The sequence below is a fragment of the Felis catus genome, chromosome B1 (assembly GCF_018350175.1).
Source record: "Felis catus isolate Fca126 chromosome B1, F.catus_Fca126_mat1.0, whole genome shotgun sequence".
Taxonomy (NCBI): domain Eukaryota; kingdom Metazoa; phylum Chordata; class Mammalia; order Carnivora; family Felidae; genus Felis; species Felis catus.
The window spans coordinates 204,089,513-204,116,630 of NC_058371.1; the positions used below are offsets into that span (position 1 = coordinate 204,089,513).

Consider the following 27,118-nt stretch of genomic DNA (forward strand, 5'->3'; position numbering starts at 1 on the left):
GCCAGATACTCAAGAAAGCCATCTGAGGAGCGCCCCCCAGCCTGTCCCCTCTGAAGGCCTTCTGTGAGGAAGGATGCCGGGGGCAGGCTGGGGGCCGCCCACAGACCTCAGGCCTCGGGCAGGTTGGGTTGTAGGGTCTCCCAACTCAAGCTTGTCTCCTAGAGCTGGACCTCCGACTCCCTGGGGGCAGGCTGGCCCCGTGTCTCCGCCCCATTCACCCAAGGGCAGCAGTGGGAGGCCAGGCTGGACACGGGTACAGATGAAAGGTAAGAGACGTCACCAGGGGCCTCCAGGCGGCTGGCCTCAGTACGTGCACTCGCTCTAGCCATCACCCCCAGGGGCCAGCTGTCTGCAGACCCCAAACCTGGGCAGTGGGCCCCCCGCCAGGACTCTGGCGGCTCCAGGCCAGTCCAAGGTGCCAGAGCCCTCGGCCGCCCCGAATCCCACTGCCGGGAGCTACCCATCGGGTCTATGTCTCAGGCTCATCTAACAAAAACATTCTGGAACACTCCACCTCCTGCTTTCCAGTCCAAAAACAGAGGCTTCCAGAAGTCCTGGGAGCCCTGTCTCCTGAGCATGGGTGCCAAGCCTGGGGGCTGGCTTTTCCTGGGCCTCGGCAGGCGCCCCTGGGGGAGGCCTAGGGGGCCAGCAGGGAGAGGGAGCAGGGCCCCAGGAGGATGCTTCACAGAGGTAGAAGAAGTAACGTCAGAATTACTACAAATGTATAAAATTCACATCTCAGTGCACGTTTGTGGAGCGGCTAGCTCCCAGGCTGGCGGGAGGTGGCGAGCCAGAGACAGGCATCCTCCACCAGCGTGGCCCAGGGGACGGACGGGGGATCTGCTCCCCCAGTGATCCTCGGGCCCCGCTGCACCGCATGCTGGTCAGGCGAAGGCCCTGTCCCAGGTATGGGGGGCACCCAGCCTGTTGAGCACACAGGTGCCTGTGCCCACAGCAGCTGGGCATCTGGGCTCCAGACACACGGCCACCCTGTCATGCCCCCCCCCCCGCCCCGGCATCTCTCCCAAGTCCTGGCGGCAGTGGAAGGGCAGTAAAGAAAGGTGCGGGGTCCAGCCAGTGTCCCTACCCTCTGGGCCGTCCACCTGGGAAAGACACCACAGCCCACCCAGCCCACAGACCCCACACGGACGGACAGAGGCCAGCAGGGCATCGGAGGGCCACGCCTCTGCCCAGGAGCAACCCCAGTGACGTACTGTGGTCAGCGTCAACCAGATGCCGGCAGCTCCGGAGCCCCAGCCCCACCGGGGCTCCAGCGGCCCCCACCCACCCCACAAGTCCCGACACCAGGGACCAGAGGCTCCAAAGGCACAGGATCAATGGAAGCTGGCAGCGTCCCCAAGCTGCCACTGACAAGACACAACCCACCATGCTGACCCCGCGCGGCCCCCACCTGCCCTTCCTGCCCGGCCAGGCCTCAGCCCAGCCGCAGCCCCCGCCACGCCCCACGCCAACTGAGGCCGCCCCAAGCCCAAACCAATCCGAACAAAAAGAGGAAAAAGGCACAACTGTTTGTTTTCCATTTTGCTAAAACACTTTACGTCTGTCTGTATAATCCAGATTAACAAAATCTGAGAGCTGCAAGAAAATAGGGTGCCGATTTCTGTACAGTCTACAAAACTCCCATCCCCAAGCAGGGACTGGACGCCACCGGGGAGAAATGTACAGGGGACAGTGGGGTCTGTACAATGTTCTGCAAATATCTCGACTGCTGAGGCACAAAAGGCCCCTCGGGAAACTGGGCTTGTTTTACTCGTCTGCTGATTTCCGGAGTGCCTTTTTAAGAACGTCCCCCCGTGTCCCGCACACGGGACCGAGCTCAGCGGCCCACTGTGCCTGCCACCCCCCTCCTCACCCCACCAAGTAGAGGGGCCTCGGTGGCCGTATTCATGCCCCTCCTGCCCCCGCGGCCGGGTCCAGACTCACAAGCTGGACAAGTGGGCCCTGCCATCCGCCCCTTTCCTCCCCCGTCCAGGCTACCCCACGCCTGACAGCCACCTCCCACCTGAGAGGGAGAGGCGGGGGGAGGGGGGGCACAGGCACGCCGGTACCGCCCTCCCCCCCCCCAGCCAAGGCAGACAGCGCTCGCTCCTCCCAAAGGCATGGGGGGGGGGGAGGGGGGGGAAACCTGCTGCCATCCTGAGTTCAGTCCTACGAGCCAAGGCTGGACAGGGCAGCCCAGAACCTCCCCACAAACCAGGAATGCTCTTTAGGGGGAAAGAATGCTAAGTCAGGGTTCTCCCTCCAGATTTCAAAATCTGAAACCCTCCACCCACCCGGCCACCCACCCCCACCAAACTGGGCCAGAAGTAGTGCATATTCTAGACAGGTGTGTATGTGTGTGTGTGTGTGTGTGTGTGTGCGCGCGTGAAGGTATAAACTACCATTTTGTCCCAAGAATTAAAGTCATGCAGAGTGCTATTCTGTCTAAATAACTTATTAAAAAACAGGTCGGTTTCAGGCTGGGAGAAGCTGTGGGCTCAGTGGTGTTGGCAGCGGCCTGGCTGAGCAAAGTAAGATTCACAGGGCAGAACCCAGCAGCCGTGAGGCAGGGCGGTCCTCGGGGAGGTCTGGGGAAGGCCACCGTACTCTAGCTGGCGCTGGGGAGAGGCGACCACGTGACTGCCTCCCCACCCTGCTCTCCTGAAGGACCCCGACCGACCAGGCTGTGCGACAGGTTGCTACGGGAACCACACGTGGGTGAGGATGCCAGTCAGCAAAGCTGGGGCGGGGAGGGGAGGGGCAGGGACCAAAAGGAAAGAAATGTGACTCCATGTCAAAGCAAAGCTGGGCTGGGTGGAGCGAGGGGTGGCGAGAGGTAGGCACGCCCCCCTCTCCCAGGGCAGGCGGGCTGCCGTGGCTAGCTCAAAGGCCGGGCAGGGGGCGCTCACCAGTCTAGGCCCAGTCTGAGCAGGGCAGCAGGGCGGGAGGCCGTGGGGCATGCGGCATGCTGCAGCCAGGCCGTGTCCTCAGCATGCACAGAGCAAAGCGGGACCCGCGGCTAGCTCCGTGCCCCGTGGGGCAGCGGCCGGCCGGCCCAGCAGGCCACGCCTCCCGGGAGCCGACAGCTGAGCCATAGCCTGGCCGGTGGCCAGGGGTCTGCTGGGCAGGGGTGGGGGGGGCCTCGTCGAGGAGGTCCTGTGCTTGGTGGGCCAGGCTGGGCCTGCCCTGATGGCGGTGGGCGGGAAGAGGCCCCTCGAGCAGGCCAAGCAGCCGTGTGGACGCGTGGCGGTCCATGCTGTCACTCTTCAGGGTGCAGCCCCGGAAGGCCGGAGAGGGCAAGGGGCCGCGGCTGCGAACAACCTAGCCCCGAAAGTGTCACAGACGAGCAACAGCCCCACAGCCCCGGAGAACCAGCCAGAGAACCGCGTGATGTTGAAAAGGGAAAACCCAACACGAACGCCAAGGTGAGCGTCTGGAAGCGGGCCCGGGCGGTGGGCAGGCGGGCACAGGCGGACGGGGCGGCCGGGGCGGCAGGTGGGCGGGCAGGCGGGACGCGGTCACTCCTCGCGCAGCTGCAGGCGGTAGCGGTGGTAGCGGACCTGGAAGAAGAGGCGCTCGGCCAGCGACAGGGTCATGCCGGGCAGCACGTAGTGGTCACTCGAGCCCATGTGTCTGAAGCCCAGCGACTCGTACAGCTTGTGTGCGGCCACCTTGACGGCCGTCGTGCCCAACACCACCGCCGAGTAGTTGTGCACCAGAGCGAACTCCAGCACCTTGCGGCCCAGCGCCTTGGCGATGCCCTTGCCACGGAAACGCGAGTCCACGGACATGCGCAGCAGCTCCACCGTGTTGTCTGCCTCGTGGGCCCGCGCCGCCACGATGCCCACCACGTTGCCATCCAGCACGGCCACCCAGAAGCAGGAGCCTGCAGGGACAGGGCAGTCAGAGCTGCTGGGTGACACGGCTGCCCCTCCAGAGCCCCCTCTGAGTGGAAAGGGCCGGGCCCGGCCTGCCCGCTGCCCGCTGCGGCCCTGGGCCCGAGTCCCTCCCCCAGAGACCAAGAGCTGGGCAGGCCTCGGCCAAACACAGCCCTCCTCTGCCCGGCCACCCCCAGAACGAATTCCTGGATGGCGGCGGATGGCCACGGACAGGCCACGGGTGCAGCTGACCTGCCCTGGCCCCCGGCCCCTTGGGACTCTGCACACTGGCTGCCGTGTGTCCACAGCAGGCAGCTGGGGAGAGGCAGGTGCCGTGGGGGTACATCCGGAAGGACCCCTACAATGGGGACCTCAGGGGGTCTGGGGGGACAGGCCAGGGCAGCGGGACCCCTCTGGGAGCCATGCCCCCCTGGGGCGCCTCAGGAGGTCTCAGAGGCCTCAGGCCCTGCCAGCTCTGTGGCCTCCACTCTCCTGGGCTGGGAGCTGCAGAGCCCGGGAGCCCCGTGACCTGCTTGGATCAGGACACAGAAGCAGATCCTCGGTAGGCTCAGGAGAAGGTCCAAGTGGAAAACCAGGATGGATGGACGTGGGCACCACTGCACGCTCCCCACTGACCCTGGCCTCTCCTGGGCAGCGACCCAGTGGCCAGGCCAGCCGTCCCCACCCATGGCCTGGACCAATCACATCCCCACACAGGGCGGGAAGAGGAGGACAAAGGCCAAAGGGGGAGGAGGGGAGAAGCAAGAGGAGAGACAATCAACCGGGAGGAGAAGGCCTGCAGAGCACGGGCCACAGAGCCCGCCTGGTCACCTCTGCTGACCACCAGCCCAGACGCCACAGGAGGCAGGGGCTGACCGACAGGGGTGTCCACTCTGAGCAGCCCCACCTGCACGTGCCCTGCCTGTGGCCAGGTCTTCCACCAACCATCCCCACGAGTGGCCAAACTCTCCCCCCAGAAAGGTTCTGCACCTGACCCTGCCCAGAGATCTCACCCCTTTGCCCAACCCCCAAGGGTCCCCCACTGTCTTGTCTGCCAGCAGGCCCCCATCAGCCCTCAGCTTGGCCACAGGGTCTCCCGTCTCCTTCCCTGCCATACTGACACCTGGCCTGTAGCCAGAGCTCAGGAACGGCCGAGGGCCCCCCCGCCCTGACCACCATCAGGGTTTCTGGCTCCCCCCACACACCCAGGCCAGACCAAATCTCCCTGTACCCCGAGCCGCACGGCCCCTTTGGCTAGCCTCCCTGCCCCCGGGGCCCCTTCCTGCAACCTACTGGACGTCTCCGGGGGGAGCAGGGCACACCCTGCACTCACACCCAGGGAGACCATGGCCCAGAAAGAGCAGGGCCGACAGCAGGGTCCTCCCAGCTCCCAGCCCGAGTCCCGATGTGCTCCTGCAGCCTGGGCCTCGGCACCAGCTAGGTGGGCTTTGCCCTTCTGCAGAAGCTGGGACTCCGCGGAGGCCGAGAAGATGCTGAGTTCAAGCTGAGGAAAGGGGCCAGGAAAACCGAAGGTGCCGAAGGGCTGGGAATGGGGGTGGGGACAGGGCAGGACAGGGCACCACAGGCTGGGGCTGGTGGGCCAGGGGCTGGTGGTGCCAAGGTGGGGCACCCTGGCTCCGGAAGCCTTGCTGCTCTTGTCCCCGTGACCCGCGGCTCCTCCCTAGAGCTCACCAACCCAACCGTTCGGGCCACACGGTCCCCTCTCCTCGGCCCAGGAACCCTCTGTCACCTGGGAGACCCCGACACCCCAGAGGGCTGAGACGCAGGCTCCCTCCTCCAGCTAGCTCAGGACATGGAGAAAAACATGTGGCCCTGCCTCCCAGGACCCAGCCTGCCTCAGGATCAGCCCGGAGGACAGAGGACAGCCCCCAAGGGCTGCAGACCCTTCTAGACCAGACCCAGGCCCTCCTTCTACAGAAGCCCAGGGGCTGGGGCAAGACCCTCTGCCTCACTAACTGGCCCAGAAACCAGCAGTGGGGGCAAGACTGAAAACCCCTGCTCTTGCAGGGGCTCACAGCCCTCAGCGACCCCACGAAGAGCCTTCTCGCCACCATGAGGTCCCCCTCCGCCAGGGCCCTGGCCGCTCCAGGCCAGCCCAAGATCCAGCAAAGCACAGCAGAGGGGCCCGAGGAGACGTGAGAAAGAGCCACCCGCTCTGAGCAGCAGGCACCGGGGAAAGGGCATCCGGAAGGCAGCGCTGCCCAGGGCCGGCTCAGGACACACGCACCCGCCCCCACGGGCCGCAGGACAGAGGCCTGGGGTCTGTGCAGACGCTGGGGGGCCTTGCTTCGGCACCAAGGACCTAGCTCTGCCTCCCCCAGCCCTTGCCGGCCCTCTGCACCCCCAACCCCCCCGCCAGAGCCCTCACTCAGAAGACTCAGGGCCCCGGGTGCGCCAGCCCAGGCCCGGTCTGTCCCCCCAGGCCAGTCCCCGGGGCGGCTGGCGGCGTGAGGGTGGCCCTAACGGAAGGAGGGGCGGTGGGAGGGGCGAGGAAGGGGCCGGAGACACGCGACTCACCGGGGGGCTTCATGTAGTACTGCTCGATGTCGGCCATGTCCGTGTGCAGAGCGCAGTCCAGGTAGGCGAGGACCACCTTCCGGCTGTAGTAGTAACGCAGGCCCAGCAGCCCCGCCGGCACCAGGCACGTCAGCAGCAGCGAGCGGGTCAGGGCAAAACACAGCACTGCGGGGAGAGGGGGGCCCCGGTGAGCAGCGGGCGGAGCGGGCGACCCCGGGCTGGGGGAGAGACCCCCGGCAGCTCCCTGCTAAACAAGCCAGCCGGGCACACGCGCCCAGCGCGCCGCGGCCGCTTCTCCGCGGGAGCAACGGGTGGGCCGGCCCGCCTCTCCCTCTCTTCCCTCGCGGCAAACTTCCCACCGTCAGGACGCGCTGTTCGGTAACCTGACATCACGGGATCTCTAACCGCTCTGAGCACAGCGGCGGCTTCTGGGCAGCCGCCTTCCATGGCTGGCAGGAAGAGCCCCCCAGGCGGGGTTCCTCGTGGCCCGTGCCCACCGCCCATGTGGCCCCCATGTGGCAGCGGCCGTGCACACACCCCTGCGCACTGGAGCGAGGCTCGGACAGGCTGTCCCACCTTGTAAACTCGGGGAGTCGCAGGGGGCACCTTCCGGCAGAGGGCCCCAGGGCCAGCCCCCCCCCCCACAGTGTTCTGAGGTGAGGGTGGGGGGATGAGGGAGGGAAGCCCGAGATGGTTTCCAGACCCATCTAGGCTGCCAGGAGACAGACGCGCCTGCAGTGAAAGTCACTTTTGCTGCGTGACCTTGGGAGAGCAACCACCCCCGGCCTCAAGCTCATCTGTGAAATGGGGGCAACCGCCCTCCGGGGCTCCATGGAAAAGGCCTCAAAGCCCCTGCGGGGGCTGCCTCCCCCACCCCCCCCCCCCGGCCCCCTCGCTCTGCCTCCTCGGTACTCACCCTCCCCCGGCACCCGGGGGAGCTGGCTGTCTTCCCCTCATAAATTAGCACTTGGAGCCGCCGAGGCAGCCTCCCCCGCCCCGCGGATTATATATAGTTACACGCGCCAGGCGCGGAGCCTCAGCAGCGGGCGCTACCTGCCGCCACCCCGCCCCCACCCGGGATGACCGCGGACGGGACCGGAGAGGCGGGGCCGGACCGAGAGGGGACGCAGGTGGAGACCCCGGCTCTCCCCCGCCCTCTCCCCCCGCCCGCGGCCCCCTACCCTCTGCCGGCGCTCGTTCCCACGCCCCCACCCGGCGCGCCTTGGCCAAGAGCCCGGACGCCGCCGCCGCCGCCGCCGCCGCCGCCGCCGCCGCCGCCGGGGGCCACCTCGCCCCAGGCCACCGCAGAAAGCCGATGGCGTGCGGGTGCGCGTCCGTGCGCGTGCGAGAGGGCATGAGGGGGCCCGAGGGGTGGGCTTCCCTCCCGGGGCCGGGCCCCGCGGTGGGGGCGAGCGGGGCTCGGGGGGTCCTGTGCGTCTGTCCCCGGGGGTGAGGGGGGCGGGCGGGCGCGGACTGCGGCAGGCGGAGCGCGGCGGGGTCCCCCGCGCACTGACCGGCCAGCAGGGCGTAGAGCAGCTGCGTGCGCGGGTGCTGCCGCAGGCCGCGGAAGGCCGTGTTGGGGATGCGCTCCATGATGCCGTCGTAGAAGATGCGGCGCGCCGCCTCCTGCTCGGCCGCGCGGAACTCGCGGATGTACACGCCGCGCCCCCCCGGCGGCCCCGCGCCCCCCGCGCCGCCGCGGGGCTGGGGGCCGGGCGCGGGAGGGGGCGCGGCGGGCGCGGCGGCCGGCCCGGGCGCGGCGGGCAGCGGGGGCCACATGGCGCCGGCGGCGGCGAGCAGCGCGTCCTTCTTGGCCCCCGGCAGCGCCTCATGGTCCTCGGCGGCCACGATCTTCGTCTCGCAGACCATATCGGGAGGCCCACAATGCATGCACCCGGCCGGGCGGCGCAGCGCGGGGACGCGGGCCGGGCTGCGGGCGGGCACAGCCCGGGCCCAGGGCAAGGGCGCGGCGCCCTCGGACCGGCGGCGGCGGCGGCGGCGGCGGCGGTGGCGGCGGCGGCGGCGGCGGCGGCGGCGGAGGCTCAGGGGCGCGGGGCGGAGGCGGCGGGCGGCCGGGGCGCGCGCAGGGAGCTGCGCCGCATTTTGGAGAAGTATTTATAATGCAGCGGCGCCGGTGCAGTCGCGGCGCCCGGGGTCCCGCAGGGTCCTAGCGTCCACTGCATTGGCTGCCGAGGGTCACCATGTGATCTCGGGGGTGGGAGCAGACACCGCCTCCGCGCCCGCCCGATGGCACACTTGGGCGCTGCGCCGCGGCCGGTGCGGGCGGCCGGCGGGAGTGCGCCTGGGCGGGGGCGGCGCGGGGCAGCCCGGGGCACGACGGAGCGGCCGAGCCCCGCGAGGTGGCCGGGGACGAGCGAGCGCGCGGCCGGGGTTCCCGGCCCGGAGGGGGCGCTCCTCGGGGCTCCTGGCGGGGCTCCTCCCGCCCGGCCCCGGCACCTCCGCGCCGCCACCCCTCCGCGCGAGCCTGGGAGCGTCGGGTCCTGGGGCCGGGCCGTTGGAGCCCGCAGCGCCGCGTCCTCCTCCTCTTCGGCCGCCGGGCTCAGTCACGGAACCATCTCCATCTCCTGCCCCTTTGTCTGAATGCGACGCCCGGCCGGGGCCCTGAGGACCGGAGCCGCGGCTTCCCGGGCCTGGCGCCCCTGGGAACCCGCGCCCGGGGCCACACGGGCTGGACGCGCGGGTGCGCGGTCGGAGCAGGCGCTGATGCCCAGGTCGCTCGCAGCCCCTCGCGTCCGGGCGCAGCTCAGCAACCTTCTGCTCCGACACCGAATTCCCGCAGCGGGCACGGGGGGCGCTGGGCCCGCAGGACCCCTCCCGGCCCGGCCCCCCGCCCTCCTCGGCCCGCGCATGCGCTCCAAGATCTCGGTGCAGGTGCGGGGCGGGGGGGTGGGGGGGTGGTTCTTGCTGAGTCTCCCCGGTCCCCGCGAGCTCTACCTGCCTGCCGACGCTGCGGGCCGGGGGTGTGATGGTTGGTGAGGGTGAGGGTGCGGGACAGGTAGTCCCAGATCCCCCCTCTAACTCTTTTTGAACCCAGCCCCCCTGCTACTGTGCTCCCCTTCCCCGCGTCCTTTCCCGCGTCGCCCCGCGTTCCCCGCGGTGACCCCGCAGGGCAGCCTAGAGCTGAGTTTACCGCACCCTCAGGGTTGGAGTCGAGACCTAGGGCACCAGGCCTAAGGACCCTCGACCTGCGTTGGGGCCCAGCGAGGCCGCTACGACCACCTAGAGGCAGGGAAGGGGACTAGCCCTCGCCAGCGTCACGCCAAGGGACCCCGGCAGAGTGGGGAGGACCCTGCACCCAGGAGCTGAACTGGTCCGAGGCCAGGATCGCCAATGCGAGGGCCGTGGCGTGGCGGGAGGGGGCAAACGGGAAGCCAGCTCACATCATGTTTCCCAGATGCCAGGATTTGTCTGGCGGTTGTCCTCCAGGAGAGGAAAGTGGAGTCATGGAGCCTCTCACAGGAGCACACGGATCCACTCAGAAATCCCTCCGTGTGCTGCCTGAGTGCTGCCGGAAGCTCGGACCAGCCACTGGGGGACCAGGCTCCAGGGTGTCCTGAGGTTGCCCAGGTGGATGGCAGAAGTGTTGCAAAGCCGACACCATCAGCAAGGGGTCCAGGTGGGAAAAACAAGGAATGGAGAGGGGCAGCTGATGCGGCTTCAGAGGAAGGGGTGGTGGAGCTTGGGACTTGAGTCTTGAACACCGTATCAGGGATTTGGGGGACACTGTTGTGCTGTGATAGGGCCAGGAGGAGGGAGGACCGGGTCCAGGGTCCAGGAGCTCCTGGGCAGTGCCCTGATCCCTGACCTCTGATCCCAGACTTGGTGTGAAGAGGTTCCTCGGTGCAGAGTGGCCCAACCCCTGTAGGGCCACAGCCTTTGCTGGCTACCACCCAACCCACCTCACCCCCAGACCCTGGGCTTGAGGCTACCCCTCCCCTGGCCCCCAAGAGCCAATGGAGAAAAGGACCTGGACTTCCACTCAGCCTGATTCTGGTGGCCCCTCAGCTCTGCATCTGCAGAGGCTCCTCCCTCCTGGTGGCCCAAGTCCTTGAAAGCCACCCCCCCCCCAACGGGGACCATAATGGCTTGACTAGCCTAGTGCTGCTGCTTCCTGGTCTAGAGGGCCCTGCAGAGTGCTGGGTCGAGGTGGGGAGGAGGCAGCCAGACTCAGCTTGCAAGGGGCAGAGCTGGACCCCAGGGACAGCCACCTGGAAGGTGTTGGAGACATCATGGCCTGGGCTTTAGCACTCTGAGTAGGGGTGGCCTTAAAGGGAAGCCTGCACAGGCTGCAGAGTGCTCCCAGGCCCGCCAATGAGCCTGTTTCCTCCCGGGTGACGTGAGGGTGCCCCCTGTGCACCCTCTGCCCGCATGAGGAACCCATTTCACAGACAAAGAAATCAAGGGTCGGCGAGGTCGGGCCAGTCTGTTCTCCCCGCCCATTTTCCCGGGCACCCCTCTGGCTGCTGCTGCCCGGAGTCTCCTCCCCACCCGCAACGCCAAGGCTGCCCCGACCACCTGCAGTCCCACCCCGAGCCCCTTGGGTCTGGACACTGCAGTCAGAGCTAGGCAGGGGCCCAAAGGAGGTGGGGCGTGCGGGGGGGGGGGGGGCGGGACCCCTCCCAGACTCCAAAAGCTGCAGGGGGAGGGCGCCAAACACCGGATGGTGCATTAGCAGAATAGTCCTCACCCCAGGTGAAGGGACCCTTGGGTCCATCTGGGGGCAGACCCACGTCCTCCGAGAATGTGGCAAGGGCCAGCCGGTCCCTCCCTGCGGGGGGAGAAGTGGGGACGGAGCCTGAAGCTTCGCTGGCAGTCAGAGGTACAGGGGCCTGGGAAGCGACAGAGGTGGGTGGGAGTGCTGGAGGAAGGCCAAGGGGTCTCCAGGGAAGTGAACCAAAAGACCAGGGGGTAGGAAGAAAAAAAGAAGAAAACCAGACAAGACGGGAAGTCCGTGTGCAACTGACGGGCGCTGCCCCAGGAGAAAAGGGGGTGGGGCGCAATAGTGATTATTATTATTGCCCCAAGCTAAGGGACTGAGTGCTGAGTGAAGCCCGCCCAGCACCCTGCGTGGACCTCAGTCCCCAGAGCTGCCTGGGTGGGGAGGGAACAAAGCTCCCGACAGGCACCGGTTGCCAGCAGCCGGAGGCAGGTGGACCCAAACTGCTCAAGCTCCTCACCCGAGTTCATGCCCCAGCACCCATCCTTCCCTTGCACACAGGTTCAGTGAGTGCCCACCCTCTACTGGGCCCTGAAAAGAACAAAGCCCTGTTCTCCTGAGGCTTTCCAATCCAGTGAGGGAGGGGCAGGAAATAAACTAATGAAAGAGAGGGACACTGGGACAAACAAACCAAAGGAAGGTGCTGTAAGGGACTCAAGACTGAACAGGTCAAGGAGGAGGCCAAGTGGGTAACTCCATGGAGTGGTGACAGCCTGTGCAAAGGCCCTGAGGTAGGAAGGGCCATGAATTGAACACGCAAGCAAAAGCTGTCTTCAGACGGGCCAGCTCAGAAAGTTCGCTTACCACAGTGCTTTCTAGGAAGATACTTGAAGACATGCAACACGGAGGATGACGCGAGGTCTAGGAGGCAGGGCTCTAAACCAGGGGCTCTACCCCTTCAGGGCAGGCAGCGGGCAGTAGGAGTGCCCAGCCGGCTGGGAGCAGGAGGGCAAGGGCCTGGCAAGGGGCAGAGGAGTGACTTGAAGGTGAGGATGTGACGACGGCAGACAGCACTGAGACACTGAGGCAACATCAAGCCCAGAAAACACAAAAGCTGTCGTAGAGATACTTCATTTCCAGTTCACTGCTTAGGGGAGAGTCATGTTTACACACAGTCGTGGCAAGTGCTCTTGACGGACTCTGCCTCAGATGCGCAGGAAAGCCACGTCCCAGCTCCGGGACGGCTGTTAGCCTCCAAGACTAAACTTGCAAGTTGTCCGTGCCGCCGACTCTCCCCACCTCCACTCCCCGCCACGAAACCTCCATTCAGGCCTTCCCCACCCACAAGTGAGCCTGTTCTTACCAAGGTCGACAACGACCGGTGTTTGTTCTGGTGGTCCAGAACCAGGCTCGGCCCTCGCTTGACCTCAGCAGCACGTGACACGTTGACCCCTCCTTTCTAACCAAAGCCCTCACCTGTCTCAGGGCTCTTCCTGCCTCGTGGCTGCCCCCTCTCCTCTGGGGCCCCTCATCTCTCTTCCCTCTTGGCGCTCACCTCTGCTCTGGCCGCCCCCGGGCCACAGGGTCTCGGCCAGCACCTGTGTTCCTGACCTTCTCTCCCCAGCCCCTTTCCCAGGGACATCTACCCAGTTGCTCCCTGGACCTCTCCGTCACCTTGAGGGGTCCAGAACATACCCCAAGACTAGCATGGCAGGCACAGCAGCATCCCGGCCCCTCCACCTGCCACGCCAGGCCCTGCCTGCGGGGCTCGGGCCCCTACTTCCTCCCCAAGGGTGCTCCCAGGAGAGGCTTTCTGAGACAAGCCCTTGGCCGTCCTGATCTTTCACAGTAATAGAAACCCCAATTTGTGCCAGGGCTTGTGGCTGCCCACAAAATACAGGATGCCCAGTTAAATTTAAATTTTGGACATATGAATAACTTGTAGTATAAATATGTCCGAAATATTGCACAGGACGACGCGCTTCTACTTAAAGAATACTTACACTAGAAGCACTTGTACTTTCTATACTGAAAAGTACCCGCCGGTCCCAGATCTGTATTTGCTACATCTGACCGCCCAAGCAGAGAACACAGGGTGCATCCCCACCGAAGCCAGCCAACGGAACGCCAGCACCCTCTGGGCGGGCCCCGGGGGAAGAGGCACCTGCCTCAGCCACCCCTCTGCTCCATCCTGGGGCCCCAGGACAGTAGAATTCTGATGCTATGCCCCCCCCACCCCCTTGTACCTCGCTCATTTCCAGAATCGAGAGCCGGCCGAAGCTTCAGATGGCTTCGGCACCCCTTTGTCTTTCCCTGGCCTGCTTTAGAGACACCGTCGCTGCTAAGGCGGTTACCTCAACCTCCCACCGCGACCAAGGTAGGACTCTGGTTTGCTCACCGTGGTCCAGACACCTGCGTGCTCACCTGCAGGCCAGGCACCTGCAGGCGGAAAAGCACTGAGGGCGGAACAGGCCACAGGGTGGGAGCACCGCCTTGAGGAGCTCAGAGGCCCAGAGGGAGGGTCTGAGCGAAAGTGTGTGCACGAACCCTGACAGGGACAAGCTGGGGGTGGAGAGTTGGGAGCCCCTCTCTGGGAGCCGACCGGACCAGAAACCCCCACTCACCTGCCCACCACAGCTGCCAACACACCTGGCCTCCTGCCTGGCACTATTCATGGGTGGGTGACTACGGGCCCGTCACCCACAGGCACAACACTCCTATCCGGACTCCAATCCTCTGGTGCCCGGGAGCTGGGCTCAGGCTATGGGAGGGGTCCAGCAGGCTGGGTGGAGACCGTGGGGACCATGCCGGCCCTCCCTTCCCAGAGGAGCCTTCCCGGGGAGGGGGGCTGCCCTCCCTCTCCCGGAGGCCACGGCTGGCTAGGCTCCGTGGGGGTCCACGAGCTGGGCCTCCACGGAGCTCCCACCAGAGCCATCCCCAGGACAGTGCAGGGGAGCCCTTGGGGGCTCAGCACCGGGGCAGCTGTTCCAGGGGACCGGGCCAACTTCTGTGCTCTCCTGGCCTCAAAACAAGGGCAGGCAGGCAAGGAAGCAGGTCTCTGAAGGCGGACTGGCAGTGGCCACGGTGCCTGTGGGTCCAGGTCCACGTGTGTGGCCACGCATGCCCATCTGCTTGGCACTGGCGCTGGTGTGCAGCAGGTGCCCAGTGGGCCTCAGCCCAAATGGGACAGCTGGGGGCCCAAGACCCACAGAGGAGCCCACCCAGGGACGCGGGGGGCGATGCAGGTGGGCTGTGGTGGCCAGAACAGGGAGACAGGACACGGCGTGCTGGGCTGGGCATTTATTGATGAGGGGACAGTGGTGTCTGAGGATCCTCAGCGCCCAGCAGGCCAGCAGGCACACAGGGCCCGGCGCTCGGCCTGCAGCAGGAGGGTCTCCGTCTGCAAAGCAACAAGGGGCGGTGAGGGAGGGCACTTGTACGACTGCTGCCCCCCACCAGCTCGCGTGGGCACTCTGCCCGTTTCCCCCCAAAAACCCACAGACGGTACCCTCTCCACCAGCTCCCCAGACCTCAGAGCCACCCCCCCCCACGCCGCCTCCCCACCACTGATTGTCAGACCCTCTGCTACTGGGTGGGCCTCCTCTCCTCCCCACTCCCCTCTTCCAGGAGGGAAGGAGACTCTGTGGTTTCTGCCAGCACCGCAGTCCTGCCCTGGGCCCTGCACACGCCGATCCCACGCCTGGACTACTTCTCACCCGCTCTCCTTCTGTGCACATGCCCCTTCCCAGGCTGCCCCCAGCACCGGCCCAGGATGGGCTGGGGGCTGCTGCTCTCAGGAGCCTGGCCTCAGACTCTAGGAGATTCTGGATCCTCAGGCCCTGGGGGGCAGTCTAGGCTTCAATCTGGGGAACCCTGGGGGGGCTGCCCAGAAAAGGGGATCAGAGTGGGGTCTCCCCTTCTTTCCACTCTTGGACACTCTCCCCTTTCCCCAGAGGAGTACCTATCTCTGTCCTAAAACTATCCCCCCCCCCGCCCCCCGCCAGATCGAGGGACAGCGAGGACATGGGAGAATGTGGGGAGGCTGTGTTCATTCCAGATTTGGGAGGGTGATCCCTGTGCCCTGGGACCCTGTGTGCACACTCGTCCCTCCCCAGGTGAGGCTGGGGAGTGAGGAGCCTCCCAGACGAGACTGCTCTGCCCAACCCTCCCCCACCAAGCAAGCCCTTTCTGACTCCCTGCCCCAGTTTCCCCTCCCCACTGGGTCTCACTGCCCCGCCTAGGGAATGCTGAACTGAGGCTGGCGGTGCCCGGTGGGGCTCACAGGGAATAAGGCCGAGAGGCCTGGGAGAGGAGAGGCACCCTCCCTCACTGAGGCCGGAAACAGTGTGTCAGACGAGGGCGGGAAGATCGCGGGCGCTGCGGGAGGTCCTACCCCACCCCCACCCCCGTCCCCGCCCTCAGGCAGCACCCTGAGCCAGTGCTCGGGCCAGGCCAGGCCCCCTCCTGGCCAGGGAGGCTCACCCTCGAGTCCAGGCTGTAGGCCGTCTTCCGAAGATCCTGCAGGGCGCGCTGCATGAACTCGAACGCGTGGCAGTCCACGCACGGGCGGCCTACGGAGATGAGCATCAGGGCGGCGAGAACGTGACCCTAGCCCGGTCCCACCCGTGCGCCTCCCACCCAAGGGGTGGCCCGAGCGCCGGACCGCGGCAGGGGCGCCGGGAACAATGGGGAGGCACGGCGCTCCCGCACACCCGGGTGGAGTCACGGCCCCGCGGGGACCCTCCGCGACGCACGTACTCTGCGCGGGGACGGCGCTCCCAGCGGCGGGCTCGGCTCGGGCCTGGGAGCCCAGCAGCGCCACACTCAACAGCAGCAGCAGCAGCCACGGCGGCAGCGACCTCGGGAGCCTGCACGGAGGCTGGGGGGCCATGGCCGAGCGCAGGGAGCCGGGGCCGCCCTGCAGCAAGGCACAGGGGTCAGCCCGACCCGTTCACCCACCTGGGCGACGCCCCCCGCGCCCGCGACCCCTCCCAGCCCGCCCTCACCGGGGTTCACGGACTCCCACCCCGCCCACCCCGGGCCCGCGAACCTCTCCCACCCCGCCCTCACCCGGGCTCATGGACACCCCCCCACCCCGCCCTCACACCGGTTCATGGAACCCCCGCTTCGTCCCCTCCCGGGCTCGCGAACCCCTCCCATCCGGCTCTCACCGGGGCTCATGGACCCCACCCACCGCGCCCTCACCCCAGTTCATGGACCCCCCCCACCCCGCCCACCCCGGGCCCGCGAACCCCTCCCACCCTGCCCTCACCCCAGTTTATGGACCTCCCCATCCTACCCCCGCCCCGGGCCCGTGAACCCCTCACACTTCGACACCCCATCCCCGGGCCTCCGAACCCGTCCCACCCCGCCCTCACCCCTGTTCATGGACCCCCCGCCCCGTCCCTTCCCGGGCTCGCGAACCCCTCCCACCCCGCTCTCAGCTAGGTCCCAAGACCACCCCCCACCTCTGCACCCCGAGCCCGCGACCCGCCCCCCGGGCCCGCGAACGCCCCACCCCGCCCTCACCGCGGTTCAGGGACCCCGCGACAGCAGCGCGGGCGACTCGGGAAGACGTGCCGCGTCGGGCGCGTACCGCGCAGGCGCTCCGACCAGACCCCGCCCGGGTCCCCCTTCCGCCGTCGTTGTCATGGGAACCCCGGGACTGCGCGAACCACCAGTTTAAAGGGACCGCGGAAGGTCCAAGACTCCGAGTTCTCAGCCCTGGCAGGAGCTGCGCTTGCAGCCCGCATCAGGCTCGCAGGCGTTGGAGTCGGGAGGGCTGCCGGGAGGAGGCGGCATCTGGGCAGAACCTCCAGAGCCACTGCCGGCGGGAACCAAGCTGAGGAAGCGGGAAATTTGCTTCCAGCGGTGCGGGGTCTCGGGGTGTTCCTGGGGCCGATCCTGAGGGTGGGGCTCTATGCACTCTAGGAGCTGGGGAGGCTCCCCGCCGGTCGGTAGGGTCCGGTCGGGTTGGATTGCCCCGGGGAGATCAGGGCCAGGAGCGAGCCAGGCCGTGAGGCGGTGGGGAATCCACGCTCCCAGGTCTTCACTCGGCCCAGCCTGGCCCCCGACCCTCCCGGCCAGGAAAGAAGCCCGCCGGCCCGCCAGGTCCTTCCTCTCCACCTTCGGTGCACGGACAGCTACTTGCCACTCCCCTTCCGCCCGCCTTTCCCAGCCTCCAGGTCCAACCACCGTCCCCGGCTGTGTGACCTCGGAGGGGTAGCTTGGCTTCTCTGTGCCCTTTTCTCCCTCGTGGAAGCGCAGGGTTGTTGGAAGTAAAGAACCTCGCTTGGCCCCCCCTAGTAGGTGCCCGATGCGCGCGGGCTTCAGGTCCTCGCCGGGCGGAGCTGTTCCCTCTGGGAAGGATGGGCTCCACTTGGCGTCTGCTCGCTGCCTCCAAGGCCCAGCACCTCCGGGGAAGGCGCCCCAGGTCCACGTCCCGGCCGCGTGAGTGCCAGAGAGCCCAGCGGCTCACGCTGTTCGGGGCAGCGCCGGGCCGCCTTCCCGAGCCTGCACGCCCTCCACCCCCTCCGCCGGGCCTGGGGTCAGCTGTGGCCCCGGCCGGACGCGGGCTTCCTGACCCAGGGGAGGGGCCCGTGCTCGTGACCGCCACCCTCTCCTCTTCCCCGTCGGGCGGACGCCGGGCGGGGCTCCCCGTCTGGGGCTCTGGGGCTGGGGGACTGCGGGCCGCGTTCCCGGACGTGCGCATTTCCGCGCCCTTCTTGGCCGGGAGCCCCACGTCCCGGTCGCGGACGGAGCACAGAAGGCTGAGCCTTCTTGCGGGGCCACTCGGTTGAGACCTGCGCGCCGACGCCACACGGCATTGGCTTTTTCTACCTATGGGTCCCAAGCTTGTGACCTGCGCGGGTCCCCCGTCCGCGCACAGGCACAGGGCCGCGTCCACGCGCGGAGGGGGAACTAGCCCACCCAGAAGCAAGGCTCCGGCTGGACCTCGGGCAGCGGTGCTCTTGGAACCACGTTCTTCCCCTCACCGCTGCAGGCTTGTCGAGCGCGTTCTGCTCAGCGGGGAGCGGGTGCCGGTGCGCAGCGTCCCCAGCGTCCCTCCAACACCGCGGATCCATCATCGCGTACCTACCCCCCCTTCGCCGGCGCCCCGGGATCCTCTCCTTTGGGCTCACTTCATCGCACCTTCCCACCCGACCCTCCGGGGTCTAGACCCCCTGCCGCGGCCGTGCGCCCCCTAGCGGCGGGACCGCGCCGCCCGAGGGGGCAGCGGGATGTCGCGGATGGAACCTCGGGCGGCCCTCGGGGCTGCCAGGGTCTAGAGTGCCGAGGCCACACGTGCTCTGTCTCTCTGCATCCCCCCAGCAGAGATGTCCCCTCGCCACAGTCTGCTTCCCCCTCCGCCTCCCCCTGCCCCTCCTCAGGGCACCGGATGTTCCCTCTCAACTGGAGCCTTCTCTTCAGCGAACAGGCTGTGATTTATTTTCTATCCAAACGAAACAAACCTCGCGAGTCGCGAGCCCCCACCCCACCTCCGCCGCACCTCTTCTTTCTCTCGAGCCCACTCCTGCCCTGTCTGAATCCTCGCTGCCTTGACCCACCTGCGGAATCTGGGGACGGTCCTCAGTCCCCCCCCCACGTGACCACCAGCAGCCCCCGCAGTCCCCTTCCCCTCGGCGCTCCACCTCCGTCTGCACCCTCAGGGCGCGGCTGGGCAGACCTTTACCCCCCACTTCATGTCCCTCCTGAGGGTCCCGTCCTCTGTGACTGCCTCCGATTGCGGCTGTGAAGACCAGCCATGCAGCCTCGGATCCCACGTCCAGCCGCCTCCTGAAGGCCACCACGTGGACAGCTGACTTCTCGATGTCAGCAGGTCCTAAACTGACCTCCTGATTTCACCCCTCCGTGTGCTGCCCCACCCCCACCCCAAGATAAAATGCTCCGGCCTTCCCTGTCTCAGGTCCGGGCAGACCGTCCCTGCAGATGCTCGGACCAAACCTGCAGCAATCCTTCTAGAAGTTGTGTCTGCCCCACTCTCAGAGCACCCAGACTCCCTCTCCCCATCCCATGGCCGCTGGCCCTGCCCCTGGCCGCCGCCCCTCCGGACTCTTGACTCACCGCGCTGTCTTCCTGTTGCGCCCCCTTGTGGTCCAGTCTCCCTAACAGCCAGAAGGACTTTTTCTTCTACTTTCTTTATTTTTTTAAAGTTTATTTATTTTAAGAGAGAGAGAGAGCTCGCCCGCGAGTGGGGGAGGGGCGGAGAGGGAGGGAGAGAGAATCCCAAGCAGGCTCCGGGCTGTCAGTGCGGAGCCGGACACCAGGGCTGCGTCTCACCAACCACGAGATCATGACCTGAGCCACCCAGGCCACCCCTGTACCTTCCTTTTTACATTGCAGTAACGCATACATACATGCAGTAACATAAAATATACCATTTTCACCATTTTTAAGTGTCCAGTTCAATGGCATTAAGTACGTTCACACTGTTGTGCAGCCGTCCCCGCCCTCCATCTCCAGGATGTCCCCATCTTCCCAAACTGACACCGTCCCCATTAGACACTAATTCCCAACCCCCCGCACCCACCATCCTACTTGTCACTGTGACTCTGACTGCTCTAGGGGCCTCAAAGAAGTGGACTCATACAGTGTTTGTCCCTTTGTGACTGGCTTATTTCACTGAGCATAGTGTCCTCAAGGTTCATCCGTGTGGTGGCAGGTGGCAGGAGGTCCTTCCCTTTAAGGTGAGGGATACTCCGCTGTATGGATAGGCCACCTTCCGCTTCCCCATTTATCTGTAGGGGCACCTGGGCTGTTCTGTTGGAAATACCACTGCTGTGACAGAAGGACCGTTTTAAATGTTTTTAAGTTTTGTTTGTTTACTTTTGAGAGAGACAGAGATAGCTTGAGCAGGGGAGGGGCAGAAGAGAGAGGAAGAGAGAGAATCCCAAGCAAGCTCTGTGCTCCAATTCACGAAACCTGTGAGATCCTGATCGGAGCCAAAACCAAGAGTCAGACCCTTAACCAACTGAGCCACCCTGGCGCCCCCTAGAAGGGCCGTTTTAAATCACCATCAGACACTGTCCCCTGTCCGCTCACAGCCCTCCCAGAGCCATCTTACCTCAGGGACCAAGTCCTTATGTGGCGGAGAAGCTATGAATATGGGGAGGCAGATGTCTTTTCAAATTAGTGTTTTCTTTTTCTTTTCTTTTCTTTTCTTTTCTTTCTTTTTTTTTTTTTTTTTCAGATAAAAACCCAGTAGTAGGATTGCTGGATCATGGGATAGTTCTGTTTTTAAGTTTTTGAGGAGGCTCCACACCGTTTTCCACAGCAGCTGCACCAATTGGCACTCCCACCGACAGTGCAGGGAGGCCCCCTTTTCTCCACGTGCTCACCAACACTGTTTGCTTCTTGTCTTTTTAATGCAAGCGGGTCTGACAGGGGTGAGGTCATTCCTCACTGCGGTGGTGTCTCTTATAAGGACACTAACCCTGCAAGATTAGGGCCCCACCTCCAGGACTTAGTTTAACCTGAATGTTTTTCCATAAAGCACCCCCCAAATGCAGCCACACTGGGGGTTAGGGCTCCACGACATAGATTTGGGGGATACAAACCTTCCGTCCATAACACCCCCACCCTCCCCAGCCTACGCTGTCCTACATTTTTTATTGTCCTTACAATTCTCACCTTCTGACACTCTATGTACTTTATTAAACATGTTGATTGCTCATTGGGCCCAGAGTTCCTGGGGGGAGGGGAGGAACTTTGCCCTCAGGGATATCTGGCCGTTCCCGGAGACTTTGGGGGCCGTCAGGGCGCAGGGCAGAGGCGCGGGACGCTGCCGGCGCTACACTGCCTACACTGGCGGGAGAACCCTGCCGAAGAGCCGAAGAGCCGGGGCAGCACTTGGCCGGATGTCCGCGGGGCTGCGGGGCGGGGGGCGGGGCGGTGTCTGCAGAGTCTAGAACTGAGGGCCTTCGGAAGGCACGTGTGCGTGGGGACCGGAGTGCGGGGCCCGGGCCGGGCCGGCCCGGGGACAGGAAGCGGCCTGGCGGGCACAGAGCAGGCTTTTCTCAGGGCTGACAGGAGCTAGGACCAAGGGGCACGTCGTCAGGAGGCCGCTGGGGGCAGATGTAGGGAAGCCCGAGCTTGCTGGGTGACTGGATACATACGGAGGCACCCCCTTGACAGATGAGGGAGTGAAGGGGTGCTGGGAGAGTGCTGGGGGGAAGCGGGGCATTCTCGCCAGAACCCGGCTCTCCCCCGCCTGGCCCCGTCGGGTTGGAGATTGAATGTGGAAGTGGTCAGCACAAGTGTGGCCTCTACAGTGACACCAGGAAGCTCTGGGACCACGTTTTGTTTTTTAAGTAATCTCTCCTCCCCACACGGGGCTTGGACTCCTGACCCCGAGAGCACCCTGAGCCAGCCAGGTGCCCCGGGGAAAGAATCCTTTGAGGCCACCCACCCCAACACCCGGAGCCCTCGGCGGCTCCTTGTCTCTGTGGCCGCCACCACCTTGTGACCCGGGTGAGGGTCTGGGCCCTGGGGAACATCAGAGAGACGGGGCCGGCGGCTTTGTGCTCTCCTTGGGCTCCGCCTGCTACCGTGTCTCAGGGACCCTCTCCTCCTTCCAGAGCAGAGGCACCCACAGGTCCACCATCCCCAATCTCCAGCAGTCAGGACGCCCTCTCCCGTCACCCACCCCTGCATTCACCTTCCAGAAGGAACGACCAAGTTGGAGATGGAGCCACAGGAGTCACAGATGCCCGGGGACGTGAGAGAACCGGAGGAGACAACGAGGGCGTCAGATACGGCCTGGGGGAGACTGGAGGCTTGAGTCCCGGGTGCCGAGGACCAGGGTTTGGCCTTAGCCACGTCGGGTGAGGTCAGCTGAGGCTGTGAGAGCTGGGCAGGGCTGGGAGAACAGAGGTGGGCTTTGTGGCCCCAAAGGTTAGCTGGCTGAGCGCTGGGGTCTGACGCATACACACAAGCAGAAAAGGGAGGCCAAAAGTAAGCCCTGCCTTTCCATGCCCCCAGGCCTGGGAGTGAGCTCTCTTGGTGTGGAGGGGGAGGGCAGAGAAGACCCTCCCCTGAGAGGCTGTGACACCCGTCGGGTGTGGAATTGACAACCAACACTTCTACCAATTAACATGCTAAGAAAATGCGGGCCATGAAATTCTTTTAAAATGGTTTTGGACTAGCTACTCATGGCAACTGGCAGCAGTTAATTCGAATGACCCCAGGGAGAAGGTTTCTTCATCCTTCGACCCAACCAACAATTTTTCAAGGGCAATGAGGTACATGGTTAAAGCAAACTAGGCGTGCACAAGGGAGCACCCACCATGAGTGGGGGGAAGAGAAACTGACCACAAATGATCAGAAATACAAAAATTATCAGACACAGGTTTTAAAGTAGCTATGCGGAAGGAAGGAAGAAAGGGTGGAAGGAAGGGAGGGAGGAAGGAAGAAACCTTGAGTATATCAGGAAACAGGGAACAGAAAAGGTGATAAATACAATTTGAAAAAGAACCAAATAAGAATTCTAGAGCTTGGGGCGCCTGGGTGGCGCAGTCGGTTAAGCGTCCGACTTCAGCCAGGTCACGATCTCGCGGTCCGTGAGTTCGAGCCCCGCGTCAGGCTCTGGGCTGATGGCTCGGAGCCTGGAGCCTGTTTCCGATTCTGTGTCTCCCTCTCTCTCTGCCCCTCCCCCGTTCATGCTCTGTCTCTCTCTGTCCCAAAAATAAAAATTAAAAAAAAAAAAAAGAATTCTAGAGCTTAAAAGTGCAATCCTCAAAACCCAGTTAGCAATCTTGGCTGCATATTGAACACAGCTGAGAAGCATAGTAGTGAACTGACGGGAGTCTGGGGGGCTCAGTCGGTTAAGCGTCCGACTTCAGCTCAGGTCATGATCTCGCGGTTTATGGGTTTGAGCCCCCCATCGGGCTCTGTGCTGACTGCTCAAAACCTGGAGCCTGCTTCGGATTCTGTGTCTCCCTTTCTCTGTCCCTCCCGTGCTCGTTCTCTGTCTCTCAAAAATAAATAAACGTTAAAAAAAAAAAAAAAGAATATTAGTGAGCTGAAAGATCAAGAAAATGCCCAGAATTAAGAACAAACAGGTTGGAGGATGCGGGACAGGTGGCACGGCATTAACACCAGAACTCTGCTCCCCACCTGGGGCGGGGCAGGGGTTAGAATCTCACGTGTGGTAACTGATGGTTAATTTATATTAATTTCCACTTTCACGGGTAGCACAGGAGCTGCTACCCAGCCCCACAGCACACAGCTGTGCGTGGGTTTCTGGAGCAGCTGGCCTACAGCGTGCGGGAGCCAGGGTGGGCAAAAGGGACCCTATCCTGTGCCCTCTGGGGATCTGTGTTTTGATGACTGCTTTTGATCACACGGGTGCAGGCACAGAGGTGGGTGGTCATTGTCGCTGCACCTCCCCCATCATTGCAAGACCCTTCCCATCCCGCTGAACCGCCTTCCAGCGGATTGGAGGGGTGGGGCCCTCTTTCTCCTACTCACTTGATCTTTTTTCCTCCCTCTGGGAGCCGGGATCGAAGGCGAGGGTGTTCAAAAACAAGTGCTAGTGAGGGGAAAATCGGAAAGTGATCGTGCAAGTGCTGGGAAGGCTCAGAACTGACCTGAGAGGACCTTCAGTAATGCCTCCGGCTGATCCTCAGCCCAGAGACAGCCGACAGCAATTAAAAAAAAAAAAAAGTAATAATAAAACAATACCACAAACAGCAAACCCTGGGGAAGGAGGAACATCTGATTTTCAGAGTTGCCACATTATTATATTCGAATGTCCCGTTTTCAACAAAAAATCAATCACAGGGCAGACAAAGAAACAGGAAAGCATCCCATTCAAAGGTATATAAAAAAAAAATTCAACAGAAGCTGTCCCTGAAAAAGACCTAATGACTACTAAAGACATTAAAACAGTTGTCCTTAGGGGCGCCTGGGTGGCTCAGTCGGTTGAGCGCCCGACTTCGGCTCAGGTCATGAGCTCACGGTTCGTGAGTTCGAGCCCCACATCAGGCCCTGTGCTGGCTGCTTGGAGCCTAGAACCTACTTCAGATTCTGTGTCCCCTTTCTCTCCGCCCCCCTCCTCCTTGCTCTCTTTCTCTCTTTGAAAAAAATTTGTTTTTAAAGAAACATCTTGGGGCACCTGGGTGGCTCCGTCGAAGTGTCTGACTTCGGCTCAAGTCATGATCTCACAGTTAGTGAGTTCGAGCCCCGTCTGTGCTGACAGCTCGGAGCCTGGAGCGTGCTTCCGATTCTGTGTCTCCCTCTTTCTCCGCCCCTCTCCCACTTGTGCTCTGTCCGTCTCTCAAAAATGAATAAATGTTAAAAAATTAAAAAAACAATTGTCTTTAAAGACATTCAAAGAACTGAAGGAGGATGCGGAAAAAGCCAAGAAAACTATGTGGGAACAGAATGAAATATCAAGAGGGGCACACGGGCAGCTCAGGCAGTTAAGCATCCGGCTCTTGATTTCAGCTCGGGTCGCGATCTCACAGTTCCTGAGACTGAGCCCTGTGTTGGGCTCTGTGCTGACAGCAGAGCCTGCTTGGGATTCTCTCCCTCCCTCTCTCTGTTCCTCTCCAACTTGTGCTCACTCTGTCTCCCCCTCTCTCTCTCTCAAAATAAATAAATGTGTTTAAAGTTATTAAAAAAAAAAACCACACCAGAATGATTGAACCGGAGGAACAGATGGAAAAAGAAAAGTGAACATAACCCAGGGACGTGTGGGACACTGTGAAGCAGACCAGCATATGCATTATGGGCATCCTGGAAGGAGGAGAGAGAGAGAAAGGGGCAGGGAGACTATTGGAAGAAATAGTGGCTGAAAACTTCCCAAATTTGATGAAACATAAATACAAATACTCGAGAATCTCCGTGAATTCCAAGTAATAGGAACTGAGAGAGATCAACACCCAAACATATTATAATCAAACTTTTGAAAGCTAAAGAAAAAGAGAGAATCTTGGAACCTGGTATGTACTTACCACATATAGGGGATCCCCAATAAGGTCAGTGAGAAGAGTTCTCATCAGACACTTTAGAGGCCAGCAGGCAGTGGGCCGATACTTTTAAAGTGCGAAAAGTAAAGAAGAAAAGGAAGGGAAAGAAAGAGAAGGGGAGGGGAGGGGAGGGGAGGGGAGGGGAGGGGAGGGGAGGGGAGGGGAGCGATGCCTGTCAACCAAGAATCTTGCATCTGGCAGAACTGTCCTTGAAGCATGAGGGAGAGATGAAGACCTCCCCAGATAAAGAAAGGCCGAGGGAGACGTGATCACCTCACCTGCCCAGGAAGAAATGCTAAAGGGACCCTCCAGGTGAGACATAAGGACACCAGACAGTGTCTCAAAGCCACATGGAAAAATAAAGATCTCGAGAAAGGTAAACACGTGGGCAATTATATAAGCCATGGTAACAATGGTTTGTAACTCCACATTTTGTTTTCTAGGTGATGTAAGAGATTAATGCATTTAAAATAATTATTACTGCGGCACCTGGGTGGCTCAGTCGGTTGAGGGTCCAACTTTGGCTCAGGTCATGATCTCGCGGTTTGTGGGTTCGAGCCCCATGTCGGGCTCTGTGCTGACAGCCCAGAGCCTGGAGCCCACTTTGGTTTCTGTGTCTCCCTTTTTCTCTGCTCCTCCCCTGCTCATGCTCTGTGTCTCTATCTTACAAAAATAAATAAACATTCAGAAAAATTTTTAAATAAATAACATAATTATTACCTTGTGTTTGGGGCACACAACTTATAAAGATGTAATTATGTGGCGTCAACCCCTGAAAGGGTGGGGACAGAGCCGTAAAGGAGCAGAGTTTTTGCATGTTGGTGGAGTTATGCTGGGATAAAGCCAAGTTAGAGTGTTACAACATTATTTCCATGGTAACCACAGAGAAAATAGCTATAGAATATACACAAAAGGAAATGAGAAAGGAATTTAAACATTTCACTACAAAAAATAATCAACTAAACAGAAGACAGTAATGCAGGAAATGAGGGACCAAAAAAAAATCTATAATGTACAAAGAAAACAGCACAGTGACAGAAGTCCCTCCTTATCTATAATTACTTAAATATAAACATAAATGGGTTAAAATCTCCAGTTAAAAGACACAGACTGGAAGAATGGATAAAAACACAAGATCCAAACACAGGTTGTCTACAGGAGACTCACTTGAGATCCAACGGCACAAACAGGTTGAAAGTAAAAGAAAGGAAAACACAGTCCAGGCAAATGGTCACCGAAGGAGAGCAGGGAAATACCAGACAAAACAGACTTAAATTCAAAATGGTTACAAGAGACAAAGGACGGTGCATGTTGATGAAATCCCGACACAAGAAAACATAACAATTACAAACATGTACACACCTAACGACAGACCAGCAAAATACATGGAGCGAAAACTGACGGAACGGAGGGAGAAATAGACAGTCCGGCAGTGGTGGTGACCTGAACCCCCCACTGTCACTGGTGGATAAACAACAGACCGAAGAGGAGTCCGGGAAAGAGGCCCAACCCAAGCCACCAGCCAGACGCAACAGACACACAGAGCCCGCCCAGCCACGAGCGCACACGTTCTCCTCACGCGCACACGGCCGTCTTCCAGGACAGACCGTGTGTCAGAGTGCGTGGTGAATCTCAGTAGGTTTTAAAAGATGTGTCTTCCGTGACCGCAACAGGATGGAGTTAGGAGTCCATAAGAAGGAAAACGGGAACATTCACAAATTTGTGGAAATTAAGTAACAACACTCTTAAATCAATTGATCAAAGAAGAAATCACAAGAAAATTAGAAAATACTTAGGAACAAGTGAAGATGAAAACACAACAAAACAAAACTTAGGGAAGACAGTGGAGGTGATGCTGAAGTTAGGGGAGATGTATAGCTACAAACACACTTAAAACAGAGAAGATTTCAAATCAGGAACCGAAGTTTACTACTTAATGGACTAGGAGAAGAGCAGACTACACCCAAAGCCATCAGAAGGAAGGAAATAATAAAGGTGGGAGCGTACATAAACAAAACAGACAATGGAAAAAC

General features: G+C 62.2%; 2 protein-coding genes across 3 annotated transcripts; both read right to left on the minus strand.

Moving 5' to 3' along the window:
* Window positions 1-1,529: 1,529 nt before the first annotated feature.
* NAT8L (N-acetyltransferase 8 like) lies at window positions 1,530-8,386 on the minus strand. The gene is made up of 3 exons (XM_019829851.3): window positions 7,931-8,386; window positions 6,417-6,581; window positions 1,530-3,886 (listed from the first exon to the last, which is right to left on the minus strand). Exons 1-3 carry the CDS (start codon window positions 8,304-8,306, stop codon window positions 3,519-3,521), a joined length of 909 nt encoding a protein of 302 aa, XP_019685410.2. The 5' UTR covers window positions 8,307-8,386; the 3' UTR covers window positions 1,530-3,518.
* Window positions 8,387-14,379: 5,993 nt separating this feature from the next.
* Window positions 14,380-18,478, minus strand: CB1H4orf48 (chromosome B1 C4orf48 homolog). Of its 2 annotated transcripts, none has more exons than XM_011281939.3 (4): window positions 16,624-16,777; window positions 15,853-16,012; window positions 15,577-15,665; window positions 14,380-14,494 (listed from the first exon to the last, which is right to left on the minus strand). In XM_011281939.3, the coding sequence occupies exons 2-4, from the start codon at window positions 15,983-15,985 to the stop codon at window positions 14,429-14,431; spliced, it is 288 nt and encodes a 95-aa protein (XP_011280241.2). In that variant the 5' UTR covers window positions 15,986-16,012; window positions 16,624-16,777; the 3' UTR covers window positions 14,380-14,428. The 2 variants fall into 2 exon arrangements, with proteins under 2 accessions (XP_011280241.2, XP_044912890.1); XM_045056955.1 differs by lacking the exons at window positions 14,380-14,494; window positions 16,624-16,777 and adding exons at window positions 14,522-14,933; window positions 17,308-18,478.
* Window positions 18,479-27,118: the final 8,640 nt, after the last annotated feature.

Excerpts from the sequence above, each read along its gene's own strand:
- NAT8L (XM_019829851.3), bottom strand. The coding sequence starts at position 8,306 with ATGCATTGTGGGCCTCCCGATATGGTCTGCGAGACGAAGATCGTGGCC. Across the intron at positions 6,582-7,930 it reads GCTCTACGCCCTGCTGGCCG|TGCTGTGTTTTGCCCTGACC; the intron begins GTCAGTGCGCGG and ends CTCTCCCCGCAG. Across the intron at positions 3,887-6,416 it reads GTACTACATGAAGCCCCCCG|GCTCCTGCTTCTGGGTGGCC; the intron begins GTGAGTCGCGTG and ends CTGTCCCTGCAG.
- CB1H4orf48 (XM_045056955.1), bottom strand. The coding sequence starts at position 17,806 with ATGCGCACGTCCGGGAACGCGGCCCGCAGTCCCCCAGCCCCAGAGCCC. Across the intron at positions 16,013-17,307 it reads AGCCAAGCTACCCCTCCGAG|GGCGGCCCCGGCTCCCTGCG; the intron begins GTCACACAGCCG and ends GCCTTGCTGCAG. Across the intron at positions 14,934-15,576 it reads CCTACAGCCTGGACTCGAGG|GGCCTGAGGATCCAGAATCT; the intron begins GTGAGCCTCCCT and ends ACTGCCCCCCAG.